The sequence below is a fragment of the Salmo salar genome, chromosome 18, assembly GCF_965601325.2.
Source record: "Salmo salar chromosome 18, fSalSal1, whole genome shotgun sequence".
NCBI classification, from domain to species: Eukaryota; Metazoa; Chordata; class Actinopteri; order Salmoniformes; family Salmonidae; genus Salmo; species Salmo salar.
Window position 1 is genome coordinate 3,748,631 of NC_138308.1, and position 15,050 is coordinate 3,763,680.

Below are 15,050 nucleotides of genomic sequence, written 5' to 3' on the forward strand. Positions count from 1 at the left end.
TATGCACTCGATATGTCCGATTTTAAAATAGCTTTTCGGTGAAAGCACATTTTGCAATATTCTCAGTAGATAGCCCGGCATCACAGGGCTAGCTATTTAGACACCCAGCAGGTTTAGCACTCATCAAAGTCAGATTTACTATAAGAAAAATGTTCTTACCTTTGTTGTCTTCGTCAGAATGCACTCCCAGGACTTCTACTTCAATAACAAATGTTGGTTTGGTCCAAAATAATCCATCGTTATATCCAAACAGCTGCGTTTTGTTCGTGCGTTCTAGACACTATCCTAAAGGCTAAATAAGGGTGACGAGCATGGCGCAATTCGTGACAAAAGAATTCTAAATATTCCATTACCGTACTTCGAAGCATGTCAACCGCTGTTTAAAATCATTTTTTATGCCATTTTTCTCATAAAAAAGAGATAATATTCCGACCGGGAATCTGCGTTTAGATAAACAGACAAAGGAAAAGAAAGCATTCGGTCGAAGCGGGCACGCGCCTAAGCCCATAGTACTCTGAGTGGCCACTTGCCAAAAGCGATAAAGTGTTTCAGCCAGAGCCTGCCTCGATATCGTTCAACGTTTTCCCGGGCTCTGAGACCCTATGGAAGACGTAGGAAGTGTCACGTTATTGCACAGATCCTGAGTCTTCAATAAAAAGAGCCAAGATGAAACACTACTTCTCAGACAGGCCACTTCCTGCTTGAAATCTTCTCAGGTTTTGGCCTGCCATAGGAGTTCTGTTATACTCACAGACACCATTCAAACAGTTTTAGAAACTTTAGGGTGTTTTCTATCCAAAGCCAATAATTATATGCATATTCTAGTTACTGGGCAGGAGTAGTAACCAGATTAAATTGGGTACGTTTTTTATCCAGCCGTGCAAATACTGCCCCCTATCCCCAACAGGTTAACAGAACACCAACCATTTCAAATCCCACCTTACCTTCTCCGCTATGCAATCTGGTTTCCGAGCTGGTCTTGGGTGCACCTCAGCCACGCTCAGGGTCCTAAACGATATCATAACCGCCATCTATTAAAAAAAACAGTACTGTGCAGCTGTATTCATTGACCTAGCCAAGGCTTTCAACTCTGTCAATCACCACATTTCTTATCGGTAGACTCAACAGCCTTGGTTTCTCAGATGACTGCCTCGCCTGGTTCACCAACTACTTCTCCAACTACACTTCAGTGTGTCAAATTGGAGGGCCTGTTGTGCGGACCTCTGGCAGTCTCTATGGGGGTGCCACAGGGTTCAATTCGTGGGCCGACTCTACTCTGTATACATCAATGATGTCGCTCTTGCTGCTGGAGATTCTCTGATCCACCTCTATGCAGACGATACCATTCTGTATACTTCTGGCACTTCTTTGGACACTGTGTTAACTAACCTCCACACGAGCTTCAGTGCCATACAACTCTCCTTCCGTGGCCTCCAACTGCTCTTAAATACAAGTAAAACGAAGTGCATGCTCTTCAACCGATCGCTGCCCGCACCTGTCTGCCTGTCCAGCATCACTATTCTGGACGGTTCTGACTTAGAATACGTGGACAACTACAAATACCTAGGTGGCTGGTTAGACTGTAAACTCTCCTTCCAGACTCACATTAAGCATCTACAATCCAAAATTAAATCTATAATCGGCTTCCTATTTCAAAACAAAGCATCCTTCACTCATGCTGCCAAACATACCCTCGTAAAACCGACCATCCTACCGATCCTCGACTTCGGCGACGTCATCTACAAAATAGCCTCCAACACTCTACTCAGAAAATTGGATGCAGTCTATCACAGTGCATCCGTTTTCTCACCAAAGCCCCATATACTACCCACCTCTGCTACCTGTATGCTTTCCTTGGCTGGCCCTCGCTTCATATTTGTCGCCAAACCCACTGGCTCCAGGTCATCTATAAGTCTTTGCTAGGTAAAGCCCCTTCTTATCTCAGCTCACTGGTCACCATAGCAGCACCCTCGCGTAGCACGCGCTCCAGCAGGTATATTTCACTGGTCATCCCCAAAGCCAATTCCCCCTTTGGCCGCCTTTCCTTCTAGTTCTCTGCTGCCAATGACTGGGACAAACTGCAAAACTTACTGAAGCTGGAGGCTCATATCTCCCTCACTAACTTTAAGCACCAGCTGTCAGAGCAGCTCACAGATCACTGCACCTGTTCATAGCCCATCTGTAAATAGACCATCCAGCTACCTCATCCCCATACTGTTATTTTATTTTGCTCCTTTGCACCCCAGTATCTCTACTTGCACACTAATCTTCTGCACATCTATCACTCCACTGTTTAATTGCTATATTGTAATTATTTCGCCACTATAGCCTATTTATTGCCTTACCTCCCTTATCCTACCTCATCTGCACACACTGTATGTAGACTCTCTTTTCTATTGTATTATTGACTTCACGTTTGTTTATTTATTCCATGTGTAACTCTGTCGTACTGCTTTGCTTTATCTTGGGCAGGTCGCAGTTGTAAATGACAACTTGTTCTAAACTACCCTACCTACTTAAATAAAGGTGATAGTGGCAGCTATTTTTTATTTTATCTATCTTGATGTCCTTGTTTTTTTTCTCCCCTCCGTTCTCACCTGTTTTCTCCTCCTGACTCTTCTCTGAGCAGGCAGGCCCATTGCCATAGCAATCTTCACAACGACATAGCGTGTAGCCTACACATGCTGCTCCATATAAACGTCCCTTTTTCAGCACCCTGTCTTTCAAAGATAATTTGTATAATCCAAATAACTTCACAGATCTTCATTGTAAAGGGTTTAAACACTGTTTCCCATGCTTGTTCAATGAACCATAAACAATTAATGAATTTGCACCTGTGGAACTGTCGTTAAGACACTAACAGCTTACAGACGGTATGCAATTCAAACTTAAGACACTAAAGAGGCCTTTCTACTGACTCTGGAAAAAGACCAAACAAAAGATGCCCAGGGTCCCTGCTCATCTCATTGCTGCAAGGAGGCATGAGGACTGCAGATGTGGCCAGTGCAATAAATTGCAATGTCCGTAGTGTGAGACGCTTAAGACTAGAGGTCGACCGACTATGATTTTTCCATACCGATGCCAATTATTGGAGGACCAAAAAAAGTATTGAGATTAATCGTCCGGTTATTTATATATATTTATAATTACAACAATACTGAATGAACAATGAACACTTATTTTAACTTAATATAATACATCAATAAAATCAGTTTACCCTCAAATAAATAATGAAAAATGTTCAATTTTGTTTAAATAATGCAAAAACAAAGTGTTGGAGAAGAAAGTAAAAGTGCAATACGTGCCATGTAAAAAAAAAACTAACATTTAAGTTCCTTGATCAGAACATGAGAACATATAAAAGCTGGTGGTTCCTTTTAACATGAGTCTTCAATATTCCCAGGTAAGAAGTTTTAGGTTGTAGTTATTATAGGACTATTTCCCTCTATACGATTTGTATTTCATATACCTTTGACTATTGGATGTTCTTATAGGCACTTTAGTATTGCCAGTGTAACAGTATAGCTTCCGTCCCTCTCCTCGCCCCTACCTGGGCTCGAACCAGGGACACATCAACAACAGCCACCTTCGAAGCATCGTTACCCATCGCTCCACAAAAGCCGCAGCCTTTGCAGAGCAAGGGGAACAACTACTTCAAGGTCTCAGAGCGAGTGACGTCACCGATTGAAACGCAATTAGCGCGCACCCCGTTAACTAGCTAGCCATTTCACATCGGTTACACCAGCGTAATCTCGGGAGCTGATAGGCTTGAAGTCATAAACAGCTCAATGCTTGAAGCACAGCGACGAGCTGCTGGCAAATGCAGGAAAGTGCTGTTTGAATGAATGCTTATGAGCCTGCTGCTGCCGCCTATCACCGCTCAGTCAGACTGCTACATAATTTCGAAAACAAAAGGTTTGTTCTTTCGGTGAGATACGGAAAATTAATTACGGTCTTTGTTAGGAAGAGAAATGGTCTTCACACAGTTCGCAACGAGCCAGGCGGCCCAAACTGCTGCATATACCTTGATTCTGCTTGTACGGAACGCAAGAGAAGTGACACAATTTCCCTAGTTAAAAGAAATTCATGTTAGCAGTCAATATTAACTAAATTTGCAGGTTTAAAAATATAAATGTGTGTTGATTTTAAAGAAAGGCATTGATGTTTATGGTTAGGTACACATTGGTGGAACGACTGCTTTTTTTGCGAATGCGCTTGTTAAATCATCACCCGTTTGGCAAAGTAGGCTGTGATTCGATGAGAAATTAATAGGCACCGCATCGATTATATGCAACGCAGGACAAGCTAGATAAACTAGTAATATCATCAACCATGTGTAGCTAATTAGTGATTATGTTAAGATTGATTGTTTTTTATAAGATACGTTTAATGCTAGCTAGCAACTTACCTTGGCTCCTTGCTGCACTTGCATAACAGGTAGTCAGCATGCCACGCAGTCTCCTCGTGGAGTGCAATGTAATCGGTTACAATCGGTGTCCAAAAATGCTGATTACCGATTGTTATGAAAACTTGAAATCGGCCATTCCGATTAATCGGTCAACCTCTAGTAGTGAGTACGGCCCCCCCCCCCTTGATCATGGACACATTTTTCCATTTCTGTTAGTCACATGTCTGTGGAACTTGTTCAGTTTTTCTCAATTGTTGAATCTTATGTTCATACAAATATTTACACATGTTAAGTTTGCTGAAAATAAACGCAGCTGACAGTGAGAGGGTGTTTCTTTTTTTGCTGAGTTTATGTATGTTCATGAGCTGGATTGCCTGCCTTTGCAAAAAAAAGTAAAAAATAATTGGTTTGCGCTTGTTAAGTTTAGCTAGCGGACTCACTGCACATTTTCTTAGCATTCTTTTAATAGACGCCCAATGGGTTTTTTTTTTTGCATTTCATTGGCGCCACCTTGTGTACTAAGCCGGTAATACATTTATCCTGGTATATGACGATATGAAAATCTGGATACCGTCTCACCCTAGAACATGCCGCTGCTGTAATGACCCCACTTTTCAAGCAGCTGTGTGCTGCCCTGTTGATAGGTTAAAATATACATTTTATCTTTGATGGATACGGTATACCCTGCTGCTGTGCGAGATAGGTTAGTTATATCTCCTATATTTTAAATCTCTTCTCTTCTAGGGGTTGGCAGGGGCTGATAGCCCAGGGATGTCACTCCAGCATCCTCATCATCGACCCAAAGACTTCCCAGACCATCCAGGTTCTGGAGAGACACAAAGCCAATGTGGTCAAGGTAAGTTCCAGTCAGGGTTTTTCAATATCATAATGGGAAAATCCCAGGAAGTAGCCTCTGCCTTTTTTTGAATATGTTGTTTGAGTGAATTCATAGCATGTAGCCTAGATTACATTTGCAAAAGTGAATGTAACCTATCGCAGGAGTAAACTATATTCATGTCTGGTTCTAAGTAAAAAGTCGGTTTTCAAGCGAAGTGGTATTTATCATCCAAAGTAAGAAAGTGGGTTCTCTCTGACCTTGGTGAGAGTAAGCTTTTTCTCTTTGTCAGCAAGATTCGGCCACGTTTCACTGTGTTTGGGCCAAAAAGCCACTGATAAAGTTTGCTTCAGCTCCCGAGTGGCGCAGCGGTCTCAGTGCAAGTCTTCACTACAGTCCCCGGTTCGAATCCAGGCTGTGTTACATCCGGCTGTGATTTGGAGTCCCGTAGGGCGGTGCACAATTGACCCAGCGTCGTCCGGGTTTGGCCGGGGTAGGCTGTCATTGTAAATAAGAATTTGTTCTTAACTGACTTGTCTAGTTAAATAAAGGTTATTTTTATTTCGATACTGTATTTAGAAGTTTTAATAGGGCCTACATTTTATTTTAGGTGGTATGGTCTTGATTTATGGACAACATTATTTTTATACATTTGATTTATCAACGTATAATTTAGTTGTAATGAGTCTTTTTGTTGAACATTTTTACTCCTTTTTAGCAACCATAGCAGATTTAAACTTGACTAAATCAAATAATGGTTCCGCTGATAACTTCTGACTCCTCTGTGAATTGCATGCGTACAAGTAACGGCTGTTTTCATTAAGAGCTTCATTAAAATGAAGCAGCCAAATGTAAAACCTTTCATTTCCCAAATGTAAAAATATCTTATTGTACAATGTATGCTACATTGTACAACATATTCTTGCAAATTAACAACAAAACAGTAACAAAAAACGCTATTTTGCTTTTCCATTTCATTTTCAAAACATTAACATTTTCTTTCAGTTAACAGTAGGCCCATTGTGGACTATTGTCAGCAAATTGTAGCGTCTCGCTAAAGTGGCGATCCTTGGGAATCTTGCACTGTTGACTTTCCACCAGTGACGTGGATTCACATTGAGTGATGGGGGGGAATGTCTCTCAAGTAGTTGTCCACCTTGTTTTCTGCCTCTCTCTCTCAAGTGCGGGGTTGTAGTCACACCAAGGAGTAACAGCATGGCGTTGTTGGCGCTCCCAAATAGGCTCTGAAGACCCAAGGCTTCCTGGCTCGATCAGTCACCCTCTGTCAGCAGCAGCGGGGCACACTCTCTCGGCTGCTGCGGCCTCTCCATTTGACCCAGTCGCATCTGTGTCAGTGGATGCCAAGTCCGCCAACTTGAGCAGCTTTGTTTTTGCGGTCACTCTCAGCTGGCAAAAGAAATCGCAGATGCTTGTGGCGATGGTCCAACATCAATGTGACGAGAGGTGCCATTTAAGGTCAGATGTTTTGCATCCACCTGTGAAGAATAAAATAAGTATTATATGATTTTGCATATCCTATCCTTCAAAAATATATTTTTTTCATAAATGTGCAATTTATGGTTTTGCTTCTCCTAATACTTTCAATAAGACAATGACAATAACAATTGGCTGCTAATAGCCTATATACAATATAGCCTAATTTTATAGATTCATTCCTGCATGCGTTTTTCAGAGGGACTTCTGAACTCTAACACTCTCCTGCTTTTATCCACTCCACGGAAAAGATGTTTGCAGTAGGCTGAATGTGATGAGGTATATGTTGGTGATGGACATCTTTTGTATGACATGATGGTGGTTGCACATGTCAGGGTTGGCAAGACGGGCTTGATCTCCATCATTATTTGCCAGTGATCATCTGGGAGCTCGAGAGTTCTGCCTCTTGCAGCTTGGTGACGGTCCGGTTGAACAGCACGGCTGTCTCTGCTCCACCAACCTCTCAAACATGCCACACGCTGGAACTCGGTCTGTCTTTACAAGACTGGATCAGGTGGTGCTGCGGCAGCTGCATTTGGACTTGCTTGGCTCCTAGTGCCTTGGTGGCTGAGTTGGCTATGGTTAAAGTGCCTAACCAGTCTCTCAGCAGCAACAATAATACGACACATACATATTGAAGTCATCGTTGATGCGGAGTTGAAGTCTGCGTGCATAGCATGGCACCGAGTCCCAGGGGACGCAAGCAGGGGAATTGGCAGCCACAATGTTGCGTGCGTTGTCGTGGATGCATGCCAACACAGTCATTATGTCCCACGTCTCAACATCACTGGTCAGCTTCTCCCCGAGGTTGTCAGCTGTGTGTCTGACAGATAGACTCTGTGTCAGGAGGACCGTTGATTCCATTACCCAGTCAACGTCGCTGAAGTGGCAAGTCGTGGTAATTTAGATCTCGGTGGTCAGCACAGTACAACAGTCAGTTGTGAGAGCGAACTTGACGGCTGTGGCTAGCTTCACTTTCAGCACTTATATTTTTTCTCCTGGTAGTGCTTTTTGATTTCTATTTGTTATTGTACCTCGTGATGGCATGCAGTACTCTGGCTCAAGGTAACGAATTAACTCCCCTAAAGCCCTCGACCACACTGATTGGCATCATCACACTCAATCATTCTACACAACTGTGTGATCACCTCAGACGGCACGCATCAGTCTCCCCGCTAGCATCAATGTGATGGCACCCGGGTGTTTGTTCTTGATGTGATACATCATCGTGCTGGTACTGCTGCTGAATTTTATATATATATATATATAGCTCAAAAAAATAAAGGGAACACTAAAATAACACATCCTAGATCTGAATGAAATAATCTTATTAAATACTTTTTTCTTTACATAGTTGAATGTGCTGACAACAAAATCACACAAAAATAATCAATGGAAATCCAATTTATCAACCCATAGAGGTCTGGATTTGGAGTCGCACTCAAAATGAAAGTGGAAAACCACACTACAGGCTGATCCGACTTTGATGTAATGTCCTTAAAACAAGTCAAAATGAGGCTCAGTAGTGTGTGTGGCCTCCACGTGCCTGTATGACCTCCCTACAACGCCTGGGCATGCTCCTGATGAGGTGGCGGATGGTCTCCTGAGGGATCTCCTCCCAGACCTGGACTAAAGCATCCGCCAACTCCTGGACAGTCTGTGGTGCAACGTGGCGTTGGTGGATGGAGCGAGACATGATGTCCCAGATGTGATCAATTGGATTCAGGTCTGGGGAACGGGCGGGCCAGTCCATAGCATCAATGCCTTCCTCTTGCAGGAACTGCTGACACACTCCAGCCACATGAGGTCTAGCATTGTCTTGCATTAGGAGGAACCCAGGGCCAACCGCACCAGCATATGGTCTCACAAGGGGTCTGAGGATCTCATCTCGGTACCTAATGGCAGTCAGGCTACCTCTGGCGAGCACATGGAGGGCTGTGCGGCCCTCCATGCTGGAGGATGTTGCAGGCAGCAGAACATGTTTCATTATTTATTTGAGGCTAAATATATTTTATTGATGTATTATATTAAGTTAAAATAAGTGTTCATTCAGTATTGTTAAAAAATCTGCCGATTTTTAATTGGTATCGGCTTTTTTTGGGTCCTCCAATAATCGGTATCGGCGTTGAAAAAAATCATAATCGGTCGACCTCTAGTATATACATATGAGATGAGTACTGCAAGATATGTAAACGTTATTAAAGTGACGAGTTCCATTTATTAAACTGGCCAGTGTTTAAGACTTTGTATATGGGCAGCAAACCCCCACCCCTGTGCCAAATTCTCTTTTATTGTTTAATTTTAATAATGTGTGTTTGAGTAAATTGATTTTATGATGTCGCCTACTTTGCCCCCAAAACCTCTTATTTTTTTTGGACAGGTTTACAGTATAATCTATCATGCCATATGGAATCAAAAGCATTCTTTATAATCAACAAAACATGCAAGTACTTTTCCTCTGCGTTTCTGATGAACATGCAGGTGTGTGTGGTCTGTTCTGCGTTTGGGTAGAAGGCCTTTTATGCTGACTGAGGAAGGTCTGTATTCAGCTATTGAGAATACAGCAGAACAGTTTCCCCATGTTACGGGTGATGCATATAGTTATTAGGCTCTAATTTGTCACTTTTTTAAACTTTTTTATATATGGGGGTTATATAGGATATCAGGGATGCAGCCACTCTCCAAAACCAGGTTTTAATAAGGCACCCTGCAGCACAGGAGTACTGTGTTTTAGCATTTAATTCCTCTAGCTGTCAGGGCCATATGCCTTTCCAGGTAAAATTTTATTTGAAAGTTCAGCATGTGTAATTTGGTAGTCAATTGGGTTCTGGTTGTTTTTAATTGTGTGTTCTAGAGAGCTATGTTCAAATAGGCTAAACCATCTCACCTGCTCCCACTCTCTCCTTTTCTCTCTCTGCCTGCAGGTGAAATGGTCCAGGGAGAACTACCACCACAGCCTGAGCTCGCCCTACTCTCTGAGGCTGGCCTCTGCCGATTCAGCAGGGAAGATTATCGTGTGGGATGTGGTGAGTGGCACGGCCCACTGTGAGATCCAGGAGCACTCCAAACCTATCCAGGGTGAGAGCCAAACCTTGGAAAAGGACCACTGCTGCATTTATTACATCAACTTTGAGAAAGCAAGAGACCAAGAAATTACAACCTGTATCAATGATTTCCTTTCAAGTACATTAAGCCAAACCTCCCTGACATACATTTTGAATAATGAATAAATTAAAATTAGATATATCATAAACCCTGGGATAGTTTTTTTTCTTTTTCAGCAAGGTTATTATCCTCTTGAGCTGACAAATATCCTAGTCCCTGAAACCAAGCCATGAGGTAGAAGAAATTGTCCGTAGAGTTCCGAGACAGGATCGTGTTGAGGCACAGCTCTGGGTAAGAGTATCAAAAAATGTCTACAGCATTAAAGGTTCCCAAGAACAGTGGTGTCCATCATTCTTAAATGGAAGCCGTTTTGAACCACTAACACTTCCTAGAACTCTCACCAAGACAGTCGTGAAGAGGGCATGACAAAACCTTTTCCCCCTTAGGAGACTGAAAAGATTTGGCATGGGTCCCCAGATCCTCAAAAGGTTCTACAGCTGCACCATCGAGAGCATCCTGACCGGTTGCATCACCGCCTGGTGTGGCAACTGCTCGGCATATGACCGTAAGGCGCTGCAGAGGGTAGTGCTTACGGCCCAGTACATCACTGGGGCCAAGCTTCCTGCAATCCAGGACCAATATAATAGGTGGTGTCAGACGAAAGCCCATAAAACTGTCAGACTCCACTCACCCAAGTCATAGACTGTTTTTTTTCAGCTACGGCACGGCAGGCGATACCGGAGCGCCAAGTCTAGGACCAAAAGGCTCCTTAACAGCTTTTACCAAAGCGTAAGACTGCTGAAAAATTAATCGAATGGCCACAAATTATCTCTAACCTGTACCCCCGCACACTGACTCAATACCGGTACCCCCTAATATAGCCTCGTTATTATGTTACTTTTTATAATTTTTTACTTCAGTTTATTTGGTAAATATTTTCTTAACTCTTCTTGAACTGCACTGTTGGTTAAGGGCTTGTAAGTATTTCATGGTAAGGTCTACACTTGTATTCGGCTCGTGACAAATAGTTTGATTTGAACTGGCTGCCCGACCAGCTTGATATATCGTGGGGAGAAGTGCATTGGTCATGGAGGTGACAAAGAACCTGATTTTCACTTTGACAGAGCTCCAGAGTTTCTCAGTGGAGATGAGAGAACCTTCCAAAAGGACAACCATCTCTGTAGCACTCCACCAATCAGGCCAGACAGAAGCCACTCCTCAGTAAAAGGCACATGACAGCCTGCTTGGAGTTTGCCAAAAGGCACCTAAAGACTCTGACCATGAGAAACAAGATTCTCTGGTCTGATGAAACAAAGATTGAACTCTTTGGCCTGAATGCCAAGTGTCACATCTGGAGGAAACCTGGCACCACCCCTACAGTGAAGCATGGAGGTGGCAGCATCATGCTGTGGGGATGTTTGGCAGTGGCAGGGACTAGGAGCAAGTCAGGATTGAGGGAAAGATAAATGTAGCAAAGTACAAAGAGATACTGCTCCAGAGCACTCCGCACCAGTCTGAGGTCTAAGGGTCACCTTCCAACAGGACAACGACCCTAAGCAGACAGCCAAGACAACGCAGGAGTGGCTGCAGGACAAGTCTCTGAATGTCTTTTAGTGGTCCAGCCAGAGCCCGGACTTGAATACAATCGAACATCTCTGGAGAGACCTGAAAATAGCTGTGCAGCGACACTCCCCATCCAACCTGATAGAGCTTGAGAGGATCTGCAGAGAAGAATGAGAGAAACTCCCCAAATACTGCTGTGTGTGTGTGTGGTGTATACATTAGCAGTCAAAAGTTTGGACCCATACTCATTTGAAGGGTTTTTCTTTATTTTTACAATGTTCTACGTCGCCGGAGATGTTTGATCGGATTCAAGTCCGGGCTCTGGCTGGGCCACTCAAGGACAATTAATACATTTGCAAACATTTCTGAACATGTTTGCGTATTGTCATCATGGGCTGTTGTGTGTAGATTGAGAAATGTTTTGCTTAATCCATTTTAGAATAAGGCTGTGTGTAACGTAACAAAGTGGGGAAAAGTCAAGGAGTCTGATTACTTTCTGAATGCGCTGTATATATAAAACACAGGAAAATCACATTTTTGACTATCTGGCAGAAGTAAATTCATCCACAAACATTATTTCAAATATATCTTATATGCTCTTTTTCCTCTCGCTCTCTTTTTTTTCTCTCTCTGTCTCTCTCTGTCTCTCTCTGTCTCTCTCTGTCTCTCTCTGTCTCTCTCTGTCTCTCTCTGTCTCTCTCTGTCTCTCTCTGTCTCTCTCTGTCTCTCTCTGTCTCTCTCTGTCTCTCTCTGTCTCTCTCTGTCTCTCTCTGTCTCTCTCTCTGTCTCTCTCTGTCTCTGTCTCTGTCTCTGTCTCTGTCTCTGTCTCTCTCTCTGTCTCTGTCTCTGTCTCTCTCTGTCTCTGTCTCTGTCTCTCTCTCTGTCTCTCTCTCTCTGTCTCGCGCGCTCGCAATCTTTTTTTCCCTCTGTCTCTCTCTCTCTCTCTCTCTCGCTCGCAATCTTTTTTTCCCTCTCTCTCGCTCTTTTCCCTCTTGCTCTCAGATATGGACTGGTTGTGGACTCAGGACGCTTCACGTGATCTTCTCCTGGCCATCCATCCACCTAACTACATAGTCCTGTGGAACGGCGACACAGGGACCAAGCTGTGGAAGAAGAGCTATGCAGAGAACATCCTCTCCTTCTCTTTTGACCCCTTCGATCCATCCAACCTAGCATGTAAGCAGCAATCACCCACCTACTGTGCCGTGTTCTATAGATCTCTTTATCTAGTCTTGCTTTCTCTCACTCTTTCATACTATGTCAATCTCTGTTTTTTCAATCACTCCAACTCCTTAATCTCACAGGTTAAATGTTATTTGTAGCAGATTCCCTGCCTGCTTGTAGAAAGCTTCTCTTTCAGTTGGAAGTTAATCTTTGTTAATCATGTGGTAGATATTTACAGTCCATTTAATAATGTAAAAAAACAGGCATAAGGGCACAGTGGCATGTGCCGTCTCAGATTTGTATGTATGCATGTATTTTTCTCTAATACTATGCATGTATGTATTGTGCAAGTTCTCCCACTTAAAAAGATGAGAGGCCTGTAATTTTCATCATAGGTACATGTCAACTATGACAGACAAAATGAGAAAACAAAATCCAGAAAATCACATTTTAGGATTTTTAATGAATTTATTTGCAAATTATGGTGGAAAATAAGTATTTGGTCACCTACAAGCAAGATTTCTGGCTCTCACAGACCTGTAACTTCTTCTTTAAGAGGCTCCTCTGTCCTCCACTCGTTACCTGTATTAATGGCACCTGTTTGAACTTGTTATCAGTATAAAAGACACCTGTCCACAACCTCAAACAGTCACACTCCAAACTCCACTATGGCCAAGACCAAAGAGCTGTCAAAGGACACCAGAAACAAAATTGTAGACCTGCACCAGGCTGGGAAGACTGAATCTGCAATAGGTAAGCAGCTTGGTTTGAAGAAATCAACTGTGGGAGCAATTATTAGGAAATGGAAGACATACAAGACCACTGATAATCTCCCTCGATCTGGGGCTCCACGCAAGATCTCACCCCGTGGGGTCAAAATGATCACAAGAACATTACATTACATTACATTTAAGTCATTTAGCAGACGCTCTTATCCAGAGCGACTCACAAATTGGTGCATTCACCTTATGATATCCAGTGGAACAACCACTTTACAATAGTGCATCTAAATCTTTTAAGGGGAGGGGGGGTTAGAAGGATTACTTTATCCTATCCTAGGTATTCCTTAAAGAGGTGGGGTTTCAGGTGTCTCCGGAAGGTGGTGATTGACTCCGCTGTCCTGGCGTCGTGAGGGAGCTTGTTCCACCATTGGGGTGCCAGGGCAGCGAACAGTTTTGACTGGGCTGAGCGGGAACTGTGCTTCCTCAGAGGTAGGGGGGCCAGCAGGCCAGTGGTGGATGAACGCAGTGCCCTTGTTTGGGTGTAGGGCCTGATCAGAGCCTGAAGGTATGGAGGTGCCGTTCCCTTCACAGCTCCGTAGGCAATCACCATGGTCTTGTAGCGGATGCGAGCTTCAACTGGAAGCCAGTGGAGAGAGCGGAGGAGCGGGGTGACGTGAGAGAACTTGGGAAGGTTGAACACCAGACGGGCTGCGGCGTTCTGGATGAGTTGTAGGGGTTTAATGGCACAGGCAGGGAGCCCAGCCAACAGCGAGTTGCAGTAATCCAGACGGGAGATGACAAGTGCCTGGATTAGGACCTGCGCCGCTTCCTGTGTGAGGCAGGGTCGTACTCTGCGAATGTTGTAGAGCATGAACCTACAGGATCGGGTCACCGCCTTGATGTTAGTGGAGAACGACAGGGTGTTGTCCAGGATCACGCCAAGGTTCTTAGCACTCTGGGAGGAGGACACAAGGGAGTTGTCAACCGTGATGGCAAGATCATGGAACGGGCAGTCCTTCCCCGGGAGGAAGAGCAGCTCCGTCTTGCCGAGGTTCAGCTTGAGCTGGTGATCCGTCATCCACACTGATATGTCTGACAGACATGCAGAGATGCGATTCGCCGCCTGGTTATCAGAAGGGGGAAAGGAGAAGATTAATTGTGTGTCGTCTGCATAGCAATGATAGGAGAGACCATGTGAGGATATGACAGAGCCAAGTGACTTGGTGTATAGCGAGAATAGGAGAGGGCCTAGAACAGAGCCCTGGGGGACACCAGTGGTGAGAGCGCATGGTGCGGAGACAGATTCTCGCCACGCCACCTGGTAGAGCGACCTGTCAGGTAGGACGCAATCCAAGCGTGGGCCGCGCCGGAGATGCCAACTCGGAGAGGGTGGAGAGGAGGATCTGATGGTTCACAGTATCAAAGGCAGCAGATAGGTCTAGAAGGATGAGAGCAGAGGAGAGAGAGTTAGCTTTAGCAGTGCGGAGAGCCTCCGTGACACAGAGAAGAGCAGTCTCAGTTGAATGCCCAGTCTTGAAACCTGACTGATTAGGATCAAGAAGGTCATTCTGAGAGAGATAGCAGGAGAGCTGGCCAAGGACGGCACGTTCAAGAGTTTTGGAGAGAAAAGAAAGAAGGGATACTGGTCTGTAGTTGTTGACATCGGAGGGATCGAGTGTAGGTTTTTTCAGAAGGGGTGCAACTCTCGCTCTCTTGAAGACGGAAGGGACGTAGCCAGCGGTCAAGGATGAGTTGATGA

General features: G+C 44.1%; 1 protein-coding gene across 2 annotated transcripts in view; it reads left to right on the forward strand.

Annotated features, from left to right (window-relative positions):
• wdr11 (WD repeat domain 11) overlaps positions 1 to 15,050 on the forward strand; it is a 236,000-nt gene that overhangs the window by 13,055 nt on the left and 207,895 nt on the right. For both annotated transcript variants that reach the window (XM_014154429.3, XM_014154430.3), the window contains exons 2-4: positions 5,153 to 5,264; positions 9,662 to 9,815; positions 12,408 to 12,581. In XM_014154429.3, the coding sequence (XP_014009904.1) occupies positions 5,153 to 5,264; positions 9,662 to 9,815; positions 12,408 to 12,581 (440 nt within the window). The remainder of the gene's footprint in view (positions 1 to 5,152; positions 5,265 to 9,661; positions 9,816 to 12,407; positions 12,582 to 15,050) is intronic.